General features: G+C 46.5%; 1 protein-coding gene across 7 annotated transcripts in view; it reads right to left on the reverse strand.

The window, feature by feature from the left end:
* The window catches only part of NRP1 (neuropilin 1), a 146,911-nt gene that overhangs the window by 51,930 nt on the left and 80,203 nt on the right, over positions 1–14,778 (reverse strand). For all 7 annotated transcript variants that reach the window (XM_072955463.1, XM_072955458.1, XM_072955462.1 and 4 more), the window contains 2 exons: positions 2,390–2,545; positions 1,333–1,477 (listed from right to left, as the gene is read on the reverse strand). In XM_072955463.1, the coding sequence (XP_072811564.1) occupies positions 1,333–1,477; positions 2,390–2,545 (301 nt within the window). The remainder of the gene's footprint in view (positions 1–1,332; positions 1,478–2,389; positions 2,546–14,778) is intronic.

Here is a 14,778-nt window from a genome sequence, read left to right on the forward strand (position 1 = left end):
AAAGAGGATAAAAATAAAAACTGGTGCTGGCATTCATGGGATGAGAAATTAAATGCTGTCAATATGTGTACTGATACCACAATGAAAGATATTTCACACACTTTTAAACTTTGTTCACTTTTAATTACTTTTAATCAGTAACTGATTCAGTTTTTGAACTTTTTGTAAAGATACAAATGGATTTTTTCTAAATATGTAAAAAATGTGCTCGTTTCTGGTATACAGCATAGTGATTCAGCTATATATATATATATATATTCTTTCTCATTACAGGTTGCTACAAGCCATTGAATACAGTTCCCTGTGCTGGACAGTAGGATGGTTTTTAACTTCTAAGCTTGCTATGAAGGTTACACTACCGACTTTCTTTAAAAGGAAAATTCGCAGTGTATTTATTTAAATGGAAGGGAATTCTAACGTGACTGCAGTGCACTTCAGGACACAGCATGGCTGGTTGTGCAGGAAGCTCAGCGGACAAGTAAGAGCAGCCCTGGTTGCCATAGAAATGCAGTAAGGCCAATGGCATCTTCTGTCACTGCCCACTCCGTCCTGACGTGACCCACAGTTGTAGCCACTTCATTTCACTATCCTCGTTTCTTAAGTGGAATCATCCACTGACCTGTTGTAAATTTAAGAGAGACTTCTAAAGTCCTATGAATGTCAGAAGAAACAAACACGAAAACTAGAGATATTGAGAAACCGACTTCTAACATTAGTATATTCATTCAACAAAAGACAGATACATAGAGAGGAAAAACCTAAGAGAAAGTTGTCAGGGTGGTTAGTGAATGACAGGAGAAATTCTCGGAAATTAAACTCCTCCTTAGCTGTAGCTGGCGAGGCCACCTCCAGACCTCAAAATTGAGAAGATGGAGCAGGTGGAGACCACCTGCACGACAGTTATTTACTGTAAGTCTACGAAGCAGCAGCCGGGGTGCCGAGTACCCCGGAGACAGGGATGACAGGGAGGGTCCCTGCCTCCCTGGAGGTTGCCAGGGAGTGGAAAGGTACCACTCGGTAAATACTGACCCCGCACCGTGGTGCCAAGTGCATTACATACACGAGCGAGCCCATCATCACAACCACCTCCACGACGCGCACCGTGGTGCCTGGGTAGGTGCGATAACTAAGGCTTGGAAAGGCAGTAAACCACCCAAAGAAATAGGCCAGTGAGCAGTCCAAGTGGGATTTCAACTCACATTTGTCTAAATCCAAAGCATAGGCCCTTAACTGTCAAATAAAAATGACCGACTCCATCTATGCCAAATTACTCTCCCTCGACCAAAAAGTTCGCATACACCAGAACCAGGCAATCTTCCAGGTGGAGCTTACCTGTTATCTTGCACCCGTAGACTTCAAATCTCAGAGATATACCAGTTTCCCAGGTCATAGGTTTGATTCGGACAAATCGAGTTATCAGTGGTTTGGGGAACACTCCAAACACGATGTCGGTGGGGTTGGTGTTTCCCTGAAAGATCTAGATGTAAAAAGGAAGAGCCCTTTAAATAATATACATTTTGGATTAAAAAAATTTTTTTGGTTGGATTTTTAATTAATTAATGAATTACTTTAACGGAGGGATTGGGGATTGAACCCCGGACCTCGTGCATGCTAAGCACGTGCTCCACCACTGAGCTGTACCCTCCCCGCTTTCTGTGCGTTTTCCTCGGCCTCCAAGGCAGGCTTTGAATTTCGGCGAAACAGCATGCAGGAGTTCTCAGAAATCTTTTGATGAGTCAGTCAGAGCAAGCATAACTTCCAGTAAACAGCAGGCTGAGAAAAACATCTCAGTCCCAAATAATTTAGGGCAGAGCTTCCGGGGTGGGGTGGGGCGTGTATGGCTGCCTGGCTGATCGCTGTGAGGAGGTGGTGTGTCATTCATGGGGTCTGAGGAAACACGACGCTGCCTTTAGTCCTGTCCCTTCCCACAGAGGAAGCCTAACACGCTTGCAAATTAGTTTGGGAGCCACAGAGGGGCGATGAAAAGGAGACTTCTACAGCCAGCCCACTACAGGGAGGAAGAAAGAGTCAGTCTGCAAAAGAGGATGGGGAAACTCAGGGACAGAGACAAAACAGAGCAACTGCGCGGGTTCCAGGAGGGCTGTGTTACCCTCCGCGGGGTCCGCGTGCCTGCGGGAGTCTTGAAGTGGTTCCTGAGCCTGACTTAATCTGGCTGGCATTGACTTTTCTTGGAAACATCCGTACAATTTCCTTCTGCCTTCTGGATCTGGGAACATGAGACCCACTTGGTCAGATTTAAACGTCTAATTGCACTTTTCATTTTAAATCAGTTCAAAAGTAAACCGGGCCAGATAGCAAGCCCCCAAACTAACAAGGAAAAACTGATCATCCAACGCAAAGGCTGGACTGGGGAGGGAGGCACACTTACGAGGGGTTTATTCCCTTCCTTGATGGTGACCCAGTCTTCTCCGTTGGAGCTGATTTCAATTCTGTAAGTCTTGACGTAGTACTTCTTCTTGGTTTCCTTTGAAATGGCTCCCTGTGTCCCGACAGCGGTGACAAACCGAAGAAGACCCAGGTCCACCTGCAAGACAATACGAGCCTTGTCATTTGCCCATCCTTGGACCACCGCTGCCTGCAGCATCTTTTCCAGTGGGCACCGCAGAGCAGTTGTCCGAATTCCTCCGGCATCAGCAGCCCTGGGAAAGCGCCGAGACAAGACAGCCGCTGCCCTGGGCTGGCAGTTACTTGTTGCCGGAAAGCACTCTGCCTTTCTCCCTGATGCGACCAAGATTGCTCGATCCCTCGTACCAAAGAGAAAACCAGGTTCAATATCGGGTCACCATTTTTTCTATGAGATTAATAATACTTTGGAAGCAGCACATTAATATATGTCATTTTACAAACAGAAAATCAAGACAAACAAGATAAGCTCACAGACCGGCGACCAGGGAGGCCTGGACAGAACTTGGGTCTAACGGGATCCCACCTGCCAGCAGTCTTCAGCATCCTCCCTCCTTCCAAACACAATGTGGACTGACACAGTGCTGACTCTGAAAGCCCCTTGAGTGACATGGTTTGGGAACTGGGCCAGAGATTTTTAATCTGGAATGGAGGAGCGAGGAGGAGGGCAAAGTCAGGATTTTTGTTTCATCGAAATTTTGTCCTTTTCCACATCTTCCCGTGGCCCCTCTCCTTGGAGTTCAGCTTGAGAGGCAGGTGGATTCCAAGGCACCACCTGGGAGGAACGCCTCCCTGGGACCCCTGCTAAGACTTCTGAGCTTCTATTGGTGAGTTTCCAGTGGAGGCGGTCCTCAGCACAGTGGCTGCATCTCTATGATGGCTGGGCCGCTGGGGGGGGGGGGGGTGGGCACCGCAGGAGTGACGCCCAGGGTCCAGGCTGCACCCTAGAGGTCTGCAGGGGCTTGAGTTCCTCCCGTGGCCCTGCGATGGGAGTGGGCAGGGCAGAGAGCTAAGCTTCAGGGGCTCTGCCTCAAGCTCGCTGGGGGCCTAGGACCAGTCACGTCTCTCTCACCTCCCAGTTCTTCATTTGTAAAACAGAGGAGTGGACCAGGTCCCCTGGGAGGCCCCTTTCCGCTCTAACTTCCTATTATGTCCACATTTCCAGGGAAGTAAAATAGGTATTTGCCTTTGACTTTCCTTATTTCCGTCATTAACAACTAAGAATCATCTTTTTTTTTTTTAATGTGGGTACTGAGGACTGAACCCAGGACCTCGTGCATGCTGTTCATGTGCTGTACCACCGAGCTCCACCCTCCCTCCACTCAGAACCATCTTAAAACAAACTTCATCACTAGTTTCTGTATATTCGAAATATTTTCAGTTTCCTTTTGTGGATACATTTGATTATTGTCTTACATACAATTGTCTTCCTCTACTGATCAGACCCTCCATCTATTGTATTTCTGTATAACTCATAAATTTTAAAGAAATGAAGCACAAATACATGGCAAATATTTTTTTAAAGAACAGAAGGAATTGCACATTGCAACTAATTACCAATTACAAGATATTCCAACAGGATATTCATTATTAAGAGGCTTTTTCCCCCCGAAAATGACATCAAAAGCCAATAACCAAAACCAAAAAAATTAAAAAATAAAAAACCCCTAAACACATCCCACCCACCACAACTTCTGAATCTTGCTTCCCTGTTACTACATGACAATCCAGTTTCCAGAAAACAGTATTTCAGTTAACTCACAGGCCAGGAAAACCTAAAGAGTTTCCATTTTGTGTACCGCCTGCCTCATGAAGAATGACTATTGTCTTCCATGAATTGCTTTTTCCTGAAGGCCTGTGGAGTAGCCCCGGCAACACGTGGCCAATTCCTTCAAAACTGAACGAAGAGCCACGTCCAGGACAAACAGCAAAACCCCTGGCTCACAAACGCCAGCCCGAGCTCACACAATCCAACAATAGGTGATTTCAACCAGACAGGAAGCTGCTACTGTTCAGTGCAAACTGCTCTGCTTCACTTTCCTGGTTTTAAAGATGTAACAGCTGTGCTCTGAAGGCTCGACCAGATTTAGAAGAAAAAGGAGCAAGCCTTTAATAGAAGTGAATATTGTAGGATAATAATGGTGGATGTCCTAAATTTTAACTCAACAAATATTTCCCCTACGTATTTTTGTCATTAACTGAAATTTGAATATTTTTCCAAAAGTGAACTCCAGTACTTTGTATGAACTTGCGTACCAATTTCAAAAAAGAGAGGCAACCCACATTTATCAGATTTAGCAAAAAAAAAAAAAAAAGACAAAAAACCAGGATATTCAGTTCAATTTGAATTTCAGATACACAACAAATAGGTTTAATATAAACACATCCCGCGCGCTATTTGCGGCATACTACCAACTGGTTCACTGCCTGCTTGAAATTCACATTCAACTGGGTGACCCCAAACCTTACTCTTTTCTGGACAAACGATCAGGTGATTTTAGGTTGCGCAAAACCTCTCTGATTGCCTCATGCTGCAACTTGAAAGCTAACGAGTGCTCTAGCCAAGGCTGCACGGAACAGTTTCAGCTGTTTTCAAATGCTCTCAGAACACTGAGTGCTCCACTGCCTGTCCACTGAGTCACGCCCTACACCACAGCCACTTTCAACCTGAACGGCCCTCGAAATCTCGACGTCCAGGGCGGCGTGAAGCAACGCCATTCAAATGAACGCTTCCTGTCACACTTACAGATGGCGCTTCGCTTTGGAAATGACTGAGTTCCCTGTGAGTGCGTGTGCAGCTCAGGCTGACTTGAAACAACTCCAGAACTTCATTCCCTGGCTGTCCTTTCCCCATTTTAAAAATTTTGTTCTTAGGGTAAGATTTAGTTACCAGGTAAGTAAGAAGTTAACCAGTAGTCAACTAGAAGAATCCCAGGCATTGGAAATAACTGACTTTAAAGGGGGAAGACAGTGCCTGAAATTAACTAGGTGCCCAACCCAGGGGCCGTCCAAAGTCCCAGCTAGACCGGCCCAAACACACGCGTGAATCCCTCGTAAAGGAGGAAAGATGCCTTCTTTTCTTCGTGGCAGTGAGATGCCTCAGCGACCGCCCCGTGGGATTGCTGGAGCTCTCGGGCTGGGCTTTCAAACTACAGGGTCTCTTACTCACAGCGCTGGGAGACTTGAAATTTCATTTCATTTCATTTTTCTTCCTCACGTGACTGCCACTGGGTTTAGGAAGGATGAGTGACAACTTCCCCCACTGATGATTAGAGTTGGCACCTGGACCACTGCGGGTAAAACGGAATGGTCGAATGGTGCCCGGAAGGCTACCAAGATACAGCCCTGCACTGTGGGGATTCTCACGGGCAGCACCACAGAGGTCCTTTTAGGTCCCTTCTATCTGGGTGCCACAGCAGCCTCAGTGCTGGGGAGTTTGGGAGGAGACAGATCACCTTCAGCCTCAGAAGCATCACTCCTCTCACTGCGGGTTTCTGCCGGGAGACCCAGAAGGACTCGACGTCTGGGTGTTTATACCTTTCTTGGGGGAGGAGCACCCCCACTAATCACGACGCTGGCCTTGGTCACCTTTTCAGTCTCACCTGCCGCATCTACCCCGTCCGACGTGTCTCCCAGCCACACAAAGTACGTTATTCCAAGCCAAGTTATGCCTTTTCTGTCTGTGTGCCTTCACAAGTAAAGTTTTTTTTTTTTTTTAACCACAAGTTTTTGGTCTGGTGGGCAGAATAAGTCACTTCTAACCCCAGGATTCTCAGTGCAAAGCTCAGGTCTCCATTGCTGAATTCACCATCTTGTGTTTTTCCTCTACCTCCATCCAGACTTTCATGATTTCTTTTAAGGAATCCCTGTTTTTCTTTGCAGAAAAGTAATAAATGCCCATTGAAAGTTCATAGGATGCAGAAAAGATTTGAGAAGAAATTAAACTCTCCATAAGACCACCATTAGGACAGAGGCATGGAAAACAAACTAACAGTTACCAAAGGGAAAAGGGAGTGGGAAGGGATAAATTAGGAGTTTGGGGTCAGCAGATACACACCCACTATATAAAATAGATAAACAGGGACCTACAGGGAACTTTACTCAATAGCTTGTAATAACCTATAACAAAACAGAATATGAAAAAGATATATATATCTATATCTATATCTATCTGAATCACTATGCTGTACACCAGAAACTAACACCACATGGTAAATCAACTACACTTCAATTTAAGGAAAAAAGAAAAAGACATGGGATGATCTCTAAAGAGTCTGGTTGTTTGGAAGCCAAAACAATCAGTTGTCGTGAACACCATTCGAAATCTGGCCATCCTCTGGGTGGGTTAGCTTCCTGAATTCTGATGGGCTGCCCCCAACCTCACGCTCTCGCAGACAAGACTGGGGACCGAAGACAGGCAGCTGGAGAGACAAAGACACAGCCCGGAGCAGCCCTGCATAAAGGCGCCCTCCGTGTTCTGGAGCGCTCATCACCCTAACAGTACCTCCTTTCTCTCCGTAAAGCTCAGACACACAGTAACCACAATTAAATAACCTGCTTTCCCCAAATCCAACCAGCCCTGCTCCAATCACTGTTTTCTTATTTTGGAAGAATGTCATTATTTCACAGCTGTTTTATTTTTAATTGGAAGAGGGTTGTGGTTTCACATCTGAGTTTGATGTACTTCTGTTTAACATTAAGGGGGATGGTGGGGGCGGGGGATGAGGGGAGGGGGCAGCACCGAGCGGCACATCAAATGCATTCACTAAAATTGTCGAATGTTTCACTACGTGTGTGTGTGTGTGTGTGACAAACATAAACATCTGGTCCTTATCTGAAGGCATGCAGACGATTTTCCAGAAGTTTACCCAACTCCTTTTGAGTTCCAGTGGCCACTCTCCGAGCTAGCTTATCACCATTAGCAGAAGTGACCCAGTTCGACATCCTGTGTCTAATGCAAACAGGAAGGTCTAACACTGCTGGGAGAGGGTCCCCCCACATCTGACTCTTCCTGGGCTCCCCCCTCAAAGAGGAGACCTGGCTGGACAGCAGACCCAGAAGATTTCTCAGCCCAGCTTTCATCCTGGGTGGGGAGAACTCCCTGCCCCCAACTCTTTCTCTGTTGTAAGATGTCTACAGGTATTAACCCAGGTGCACTTGGTGGCCATGGGATTGTCTCAGTCATGACGGGAAGCACATTCCCCAGACAACGAGAAGCCAGGACAGACACACGCTTTACTGGGAATCCTGAGGCCAAAGGGCACTTCTTTAGCACAGTGTAATAAGTCACCAAGCCGACCTTTGCAAGGTGCTGGTTAAACCCCAGCATGCAACCTCCTAGCCATGAAATGAGTATCAGCGCTTCCTAGAATAAGACGTAACCAGCTACTGGTAACGTCATCATGTGCAAAGCCTCACTCCTGAAATGAAAATCTGTCTGGCTCAATGAAACACCGTCCGCTGAGCGAGCATTGGCCAGGGAGCGTTTCCCAGCTTTTACCATTCCCGAGACAGGTCAATACACAAGCCTGAAAAAATACAAGACAAAGAACTGGAGTCTGATTAAAAACAGGAAAAATAGTTTTTTTGTTGGGGGGGTGGAGTATGTCGGCATTTTTTTAGAGCATCTTTGATGACTCAAAGAGCTGTTTAATTCATCACTAGACACTCCAAGCTAAAGAAAATATTTTTAAGCAATTGTCTCACTTCCTTAGATAACACACATGTTTTCGGGTACGTGCCTGAGCATTTGAACTCAGTGCTGCTCTAGGACCTGTGGGCCCCATTCACCCCACCTGATCAGTGTGTGCCTTGACTTAGGACCTTGGACTTCTCTCAGTTACCAATAGGAATACAACCATTTTACAGTTAGTGACATAATTCAGTCTTTATGTATTTTTTCACTCTTACTGTATTGCAGAGAAAAGACACCGAGGACTAAATGACTATGATCACTTTGACTCAATTTAACATTTACACTGACTACCGAGAGCCAAATATTGCAAACAACACGCTGTTGGAAAACAAGATGGTGGTGATGAGTCCTTTTCAGCAAAAGACCATGAGGAAACATTGAAAAATTCTGGTAAAGAATAAAAATATCCCAGAGCAAGAAAAGTGCAATACCAGAAGACCCTCATCCATTTTATTTTCTAGTCTTAATTGCTTGCGTGAATTCTTTTCCCTCACAGTGACATTAAAGGAAAGCATTTTGCTGGGTGGTAGCAGACTCCTGGCCGCAACAAAGCCTGTGCTTGACAGCAAAGCAGTCCCAAGTGAATGCACAGAGGAAGCTTCCTCTGGGAAGACGGGAGTCAGCCAGCTAGAATAACATTCCACAAGGCTGCGGGCACAGACGGGGGGGCCAGGCCGGCTTCCCCGACGCCCCTGGGCTTGCAGGAAGAGAGTGACAAAGAAAGGGCAAGAAAAACCAAGTCCTCAGACAGGGGCCGGCCGCCGCCCCCTTTGGCTGATAAGAGAACGTGCTTCATCTGACTGTCCTCTATGACTGAATTACCACACTCTGATGATTCTTATTTTGTAGTTGGCTTTATTCCTTTGACAACTATTTAAGTTTAAAAAGCTAAAGCTCTAATCTGTTCTTAAAAACAATAATTAGTACATATATGTAAACTAAAAAAAGTGCAGTGTACTGTTTTCATGTATTTACATGCAGTATCATGTGCATGTGCAATCGAACTGTAATAATTCTACATAATAAAACTGAAAAAGAAAAAAAAAGGTTTCAGTAAAAATATCATGTTTTCCCTCCAATAAAATAATTTGTTGAGGAACAACAACAAAAAGAGACCGCGCTTGTGGGAGATCCAGTGCCTCTGGACGCTGGCATAGCCTTTCCTTCTCACATTCTTTTTTTCTTTGCGTAATTCAGAAGCAACTAGTTAAAAAAGAACGAATTAATTCTGATCCGTTCTTTGAACTGGATTTCCATCTGGATCTGCTGTAGTTGTTAATACTGGCAAGGTGCATGGGCAGAAGGAAAGGAAAGGGAGCCGATTCAGCAAGTTAGTACTCTGGTGTCTCAGCTAGAGATGTTTCCAGACGCCCGTGACTCCAGTCACTCCAACATAGGAACCGTGAAGATGGACCGCGGAGAGCGGGATGCTCTTCTCTGCGGGTCCACGTTTCCTCCTGGAGGTTGGATCAGCAGTGCGCTTTCAGAGACCTTAAGAGCAGCAGCCAGGACCGTGACACCCACCGCAAAACGCTTAGCGGGACTGATGACACAAATGTAAGACCGATGTGGGAAGAATGTCCCCCTGTTATACTCTGCAAGACCTGAGGGTTTCTTTCTTCCTTCTTTCTTTTCTAGAACAGGTATAGTTGTGTTCAGAAACATCAGACATTCCATTTCAAGTCCTCTCTTACTCAATCAGCCTGGAAAACCTGGACCTCAGGATGCAGGATATTCTGATAACAGAGGAGGAGAAATGAGATCATATCAGGGTCCCACAGACTCTGTGACACAAGAAACCAGCATCTAAGGCAATCTGAAACTCCTACACAGAGCTCCAGAGAAAGGCTGACTAAACGTCCATGCTTTGGGGAAGACTGCTTAACATTTTCAAAACACACCCCAACCTGTGAAGTCTCTTCTTCAAAATGAAGACAATTCATTGCTTAAACGCCGCGGTAACTGGCAGACGGGGACCTCAGAAACCTTTAAGAGCTCGGTCAGGAGGTTGGCACTTACACGGCCCCTTCTCCCAGCTAAGATACTCGGCAGCTCTTGCTGGGCAGTAAAAAGAAATTCAGGGACTGAAATGCTTTTAATGAACATTTTCAGAATGCTTATTTGTAAGTTCCACTAAATTGAAACCCTGAACCTAATCCTTTGATCTGGAACGAGGACAAGACCTGAGAACGGAACAAATGTAATTCCCTGGCAACTTGGCGAGGAATTTAACCTACTCATCTGTAGTGAAAATTACTCAGTGGAAATTTCCTAAGAAAGAAAAATAAGTAGGCTACAGCTTTAAGAAACTTGTAACCGGCCTCAAATATGTATAAACACGACGTAGATCTAGTCAGATGCCTCACAGAATCGTCGCACCCTGTGATCTTGCCAGACGGTTCACTCGGCAAAGATTTTGCAGGCATCTCCGACATGGAGGACACAGGCTGGCTGAGGCTCTCCTGCCATGACCCTTGGTTCCGTCCATCAACTGTTCACCCATGGGAACTGGGAAGGCGTCCTCCTAGCAGAAGGGCGCATGGGTGCGAGCTCCGGGGGGGCAGGCAGGCAAGAGCAAGCTGACAGTCGAGTGGACTGGATCCGGCTGACCGCAGGGGTGCGACTCAAGACATCCCGTGAGATCAAGCAGACTGTGTGAACTGACTTCTGGCTTCTGACATCTGTCTCTGCCAGAACAAAGAGGGCCCAGCCACGAAGAATGGATAAAGAGTGGTCTGGATGACAACGGATTTATAACTTAATAGGATTTACTCTCTCCACACTCTAATTTCAGTGAGACCGTAGTATGTCGCTAAAGCACTTATTATTGGTGTTTTTATTATTAAAAAACATTTTGGGCAAATCATAAACTAACACACGGCGCCGGGGGCAGGCCCACACAGACGGTCTTGCAGCCCAGTAACGGGGATCGAACATTGTGGATGCCTGAACCGAAATGTGAAACTCACCTGAATGATGCCAAGGGTCTAGATGAAAGCATTTAATCACCAAAGTCAACACGTACGTGCTGTGTGCCAGGCTCGGGAAGCAAGTAGGCCTGGGCAGAAAACTATGCCAACACGAGACTGAAAGTCGAAAGTGCCACTCTGCCCACGGGGGAGGCATCATGGGATTCAGAAGGCGGTTCCTTGCACGGGGGGAAGAAGTTCAGACTTTATGGAAAAGAGGTCATTGGAATCATTCAAACTGGATCTCGTAAGACAGGATAAGGTTCTGGGGGCAGAGAGGGCCAGGGTTGATGAGCTGAGGCAGAAGGAATGGGGAAAAAAATCCCACCCAACTTCCTACATTTCAAAATATCTGATGTGATGAACATACTCCTTCTGTCTTGTATCTCTTGGCAAAGCCCCTTGGTGAGCAGGGATGCATGACCTCCCACCCTCCTCCCCAGCACACACCCTCCTTTGTGGGGGCCTTCTTGGGGTCCATGGGGCCAGGCCAGGACATGTGGGGCTGGTGACAGACAGACACGCAACCTTCTTCGTAATTAAACTTCCAGCTCTGACCACGCACTGCACTGCTGAGGTCATCCTGCTAAAATGTGTGCTTTCACTGCCCCTGGGAATCCCAGCATTCCTGGGAATAAGACCTAAACCTCCATCTGCATGAGTCAGAGAGTTCTCTCCTGCGCCTAGTGGCACAGGGGCCAGCCCCACCCTCTGTTTAAGGCTGTGTTTGAAAGAAAGCATCTCAATGAAATGGAATCACAACTGGGGAATTTTCTCCCCAGGGGTCCACGCTGCTGCCGAAATCACACTCTCAACAATTAAGGCAGGGGCTGAGAGGAGACCGTGAGCTTCCAGGCGTGGGTGTTTCTGGATCTGACACCCTTTGTGCTGTGGAGGGAAGCTAGTGACTGGGGACTCTTCCTTTGTGTCACCAAGAAGTGCTAGGTACTTGGGGGAAAGAAGGCAGGTGACCAGATGCTGGGGGAAGAAGTTGAATAAACGATACATCTCAACAAGGAGCGAATGGGCTGCATTAAGAATGTTCAATAAACTCTAGGACCACAGGGAAGTAATCGCGTGGTGCAGGCAGAGCGCGGGGCAGGGGCACACAGGCCCCAGGAGCACCTGTGTGGCTCTGACACTGAAGTCACCTGGACGATGCTAAGCAAGTCCATTAGCCACTCTGCACTGTGGTCTCCTCCTTTCTCCAACAGAAACACCAATGCAAAGCCCATTTACTTTTCCTGGACATTATGAGAGTCATAATGGTGCATTCATATTCACAGTAACCAGAGGATGTGGTCCTAGGATTTTTTTCCCTTAGCCCTTTGGGTAATTTGTGTGTGTGTGTGTGTGTGTGTGTGTGTGTGTGTGTGTGTATGTCGTTTTGCCTGTAGGCTAGATTGTTAACTTTTTTGCAAGAGGGACAGAGCCCTCTTTAACATAAAATTCTCCTAGCCTGACGTGCAAGTCAGTGCTGTGTGAGTTCAGTGCTGCTGGCAAGATCGAACTCCTTTTTTCTAAACAAAAGCCAACTACCCATTGATAAGTCAATTAAGTTGAGTCAACACCAGTAAGTCAACTGAGCCACTAACTTGTCCTCTTAATCAAGGAAGATGATTACTCTTATCTTGGCATTTAGAGCTGCAAATATTAAAACTACTCATAAAATGTCCAGTCCTCTGAGAAGTGCACCACTTAAAGGGAGAGTCTGCTGAATGATGAGTTTCAAGGGCCAGGTCCTCACCACGTAAAGGATTCCCTCTTATTTATTTCTCAAACAACCTCTCATCAACTTAGTAAGTGTCCCTCTCTCCAGCAGGGCTCAAATCACTTTTCTACCAAATCACGCTCTCAAACATCTCCCTCCAACCTCTTCTCAAACTTTTTGTTTTAGAGCCAAGTTACTTGGAGTCATGACGTCCATTGGATATTTACGTATTAGATGTAACTGGTACCTTAGGCTTTTCTCATACCGTCTTTGTATTTTTGAAAAATACAAAGTTGTTTTTCTCATACCCTCTAGGTTTTTGTGACATCAAAATTTCACTGTATAACGAGAGATCTGCAAGTTTTCACCTAATCAACGTGTGATCTTCACAGGATGTTGGAATTGTAGCTTTGTGTGCTGGGTAGTGAATGCCGATTTCAGGCCTTCTGTGACCTTTGCGTTTCTTTGTCTCATGGTCTCTGAGAAGCAGCATCACAGGGGAACACCAGGGAAGAAGTCCTGTGCCAGCTTCCCAAGGTGCCGTGACCTCAGTTACAGACACACACATCTTCCCACTCCGTCAGCAGTTTAAAGAGATTTTTAAACCCAAGAGACCAAGAAAATACAGGTACAGGTAGGGCGTATTTCTGTCACAAAAGCCGTTGATCTAAGCCACCCATAAAGCTTTATCTGCCCTACTTCGGAGATTTCTAAACAACTCAAGATAAACACGTGTTTGTACTCAGACAGTATCTGTCTATTTCAGCCCAAACAAAATGACTTGTTTGTTAGTAGTTTTGCAGTAAGTCACGCCTTTAAATTTCCTCCCTCCTTCTAAAAGCCGGGTTTCAAAAACAAACAGAGGGATGAATTTCTGGAAACTAAAGACTTGCAGATGGAGGCGATGGTCTAAATCAGCCTCTTGGCCTATAAACTTTGACAGCGTCCTCTTACACTGGTTTTGCACTGTGTTTCTCAGTGATCTAGGTGGGCCTCTCGGGTTAATGAGAGTTTCATGTGCTGATGGGGAATCTGGAGGCACAGGTGTCCCAGAAAACTCCTTGACTTGGTGTTAAAAATCCTACAAGGAGGTGATAGGATTACTGAGATTAAAGTCGGTCACCCGCCTAAGGTTAGCAGGAACACTGCCCCGGAGACAAGAGCAAAGACGAAGAGCAGACTTCCTAGGTACAGCTGCTTGTCAGAAAGCGCGTGTAAACAGTCAGTCTCTGAAGGGATGCCCGTCATTCCTGAGAACAGATGAAATGAACTTCACCACTTCATATCTGGTCGACTGCGTTCTCCCTCTTGGAAACTTACCAGCCAGCGCGGAAGTGTATAGTGATTTTTTTTGAGGGGGGAGGATGAGTTATAAAGGAGGTGGAGATGCCTTGAAATAATGCATTTTCAAAGAATGACTGTCATCACAATTCACAATGATGGCTGCTCTGTTGTTCTGGATGGAGCAAAGGCCAGCCTGAGGCCGACGAGGAGCTGGGTGGAGGTGGGTGACCAGGGCGAGAAATGTCACGCCCTGATCAGTGACTCCGCCGCTCCTCCAAGGGCCACGGCACGGCTTTGTTCTGTGCTCAGAAGACAGGCTGTCTGCCATCCAGACACAGTCAGGGGACAGAACCGCAAATTCTTTGAATGATCTGAAAAAAAATTCCATCGATGGTAATTTCATGCATTTCCGCCTGGGTCCATGCGATGGGGAAGGCGCACCTGCATGTCTACTTTCAAACCGCAGGAGAACAAGCACGGATGTCCCACTAAACGTATCCTGCCTTCCGCCCCCAGCCCGGCCCGCGGTCCTTGACACAGTGGAAGCTGGGATGCTCCGTTCACCCGCTGGAGCCATTCTTAACACCTGCGTGGATGCGTCCACTTCACCATGTCCTTGGAGGTGACAAAAGGTGAAAGTTCTCCAGGTGGGCCTGGCCGCGCCGTGGCGTGCGAGGCGTTGGGGCTTGGACAGG

The sequence above is a fragment of the Vicugna pacos genome, chromosome 35, assembly GCF_048564905.1.
Source record: "Vicugna pacos chromosome 35, VicPac4, whole genome shotgun sequence".
In the NCBI taxonomy this organism is placed as follows: domain Eukaryota; kingdom Metazoa; phylum Chordata; class Mammalia; order Artiodactyla; family Camelidae; genus Vicugna; species Vicugna pacos.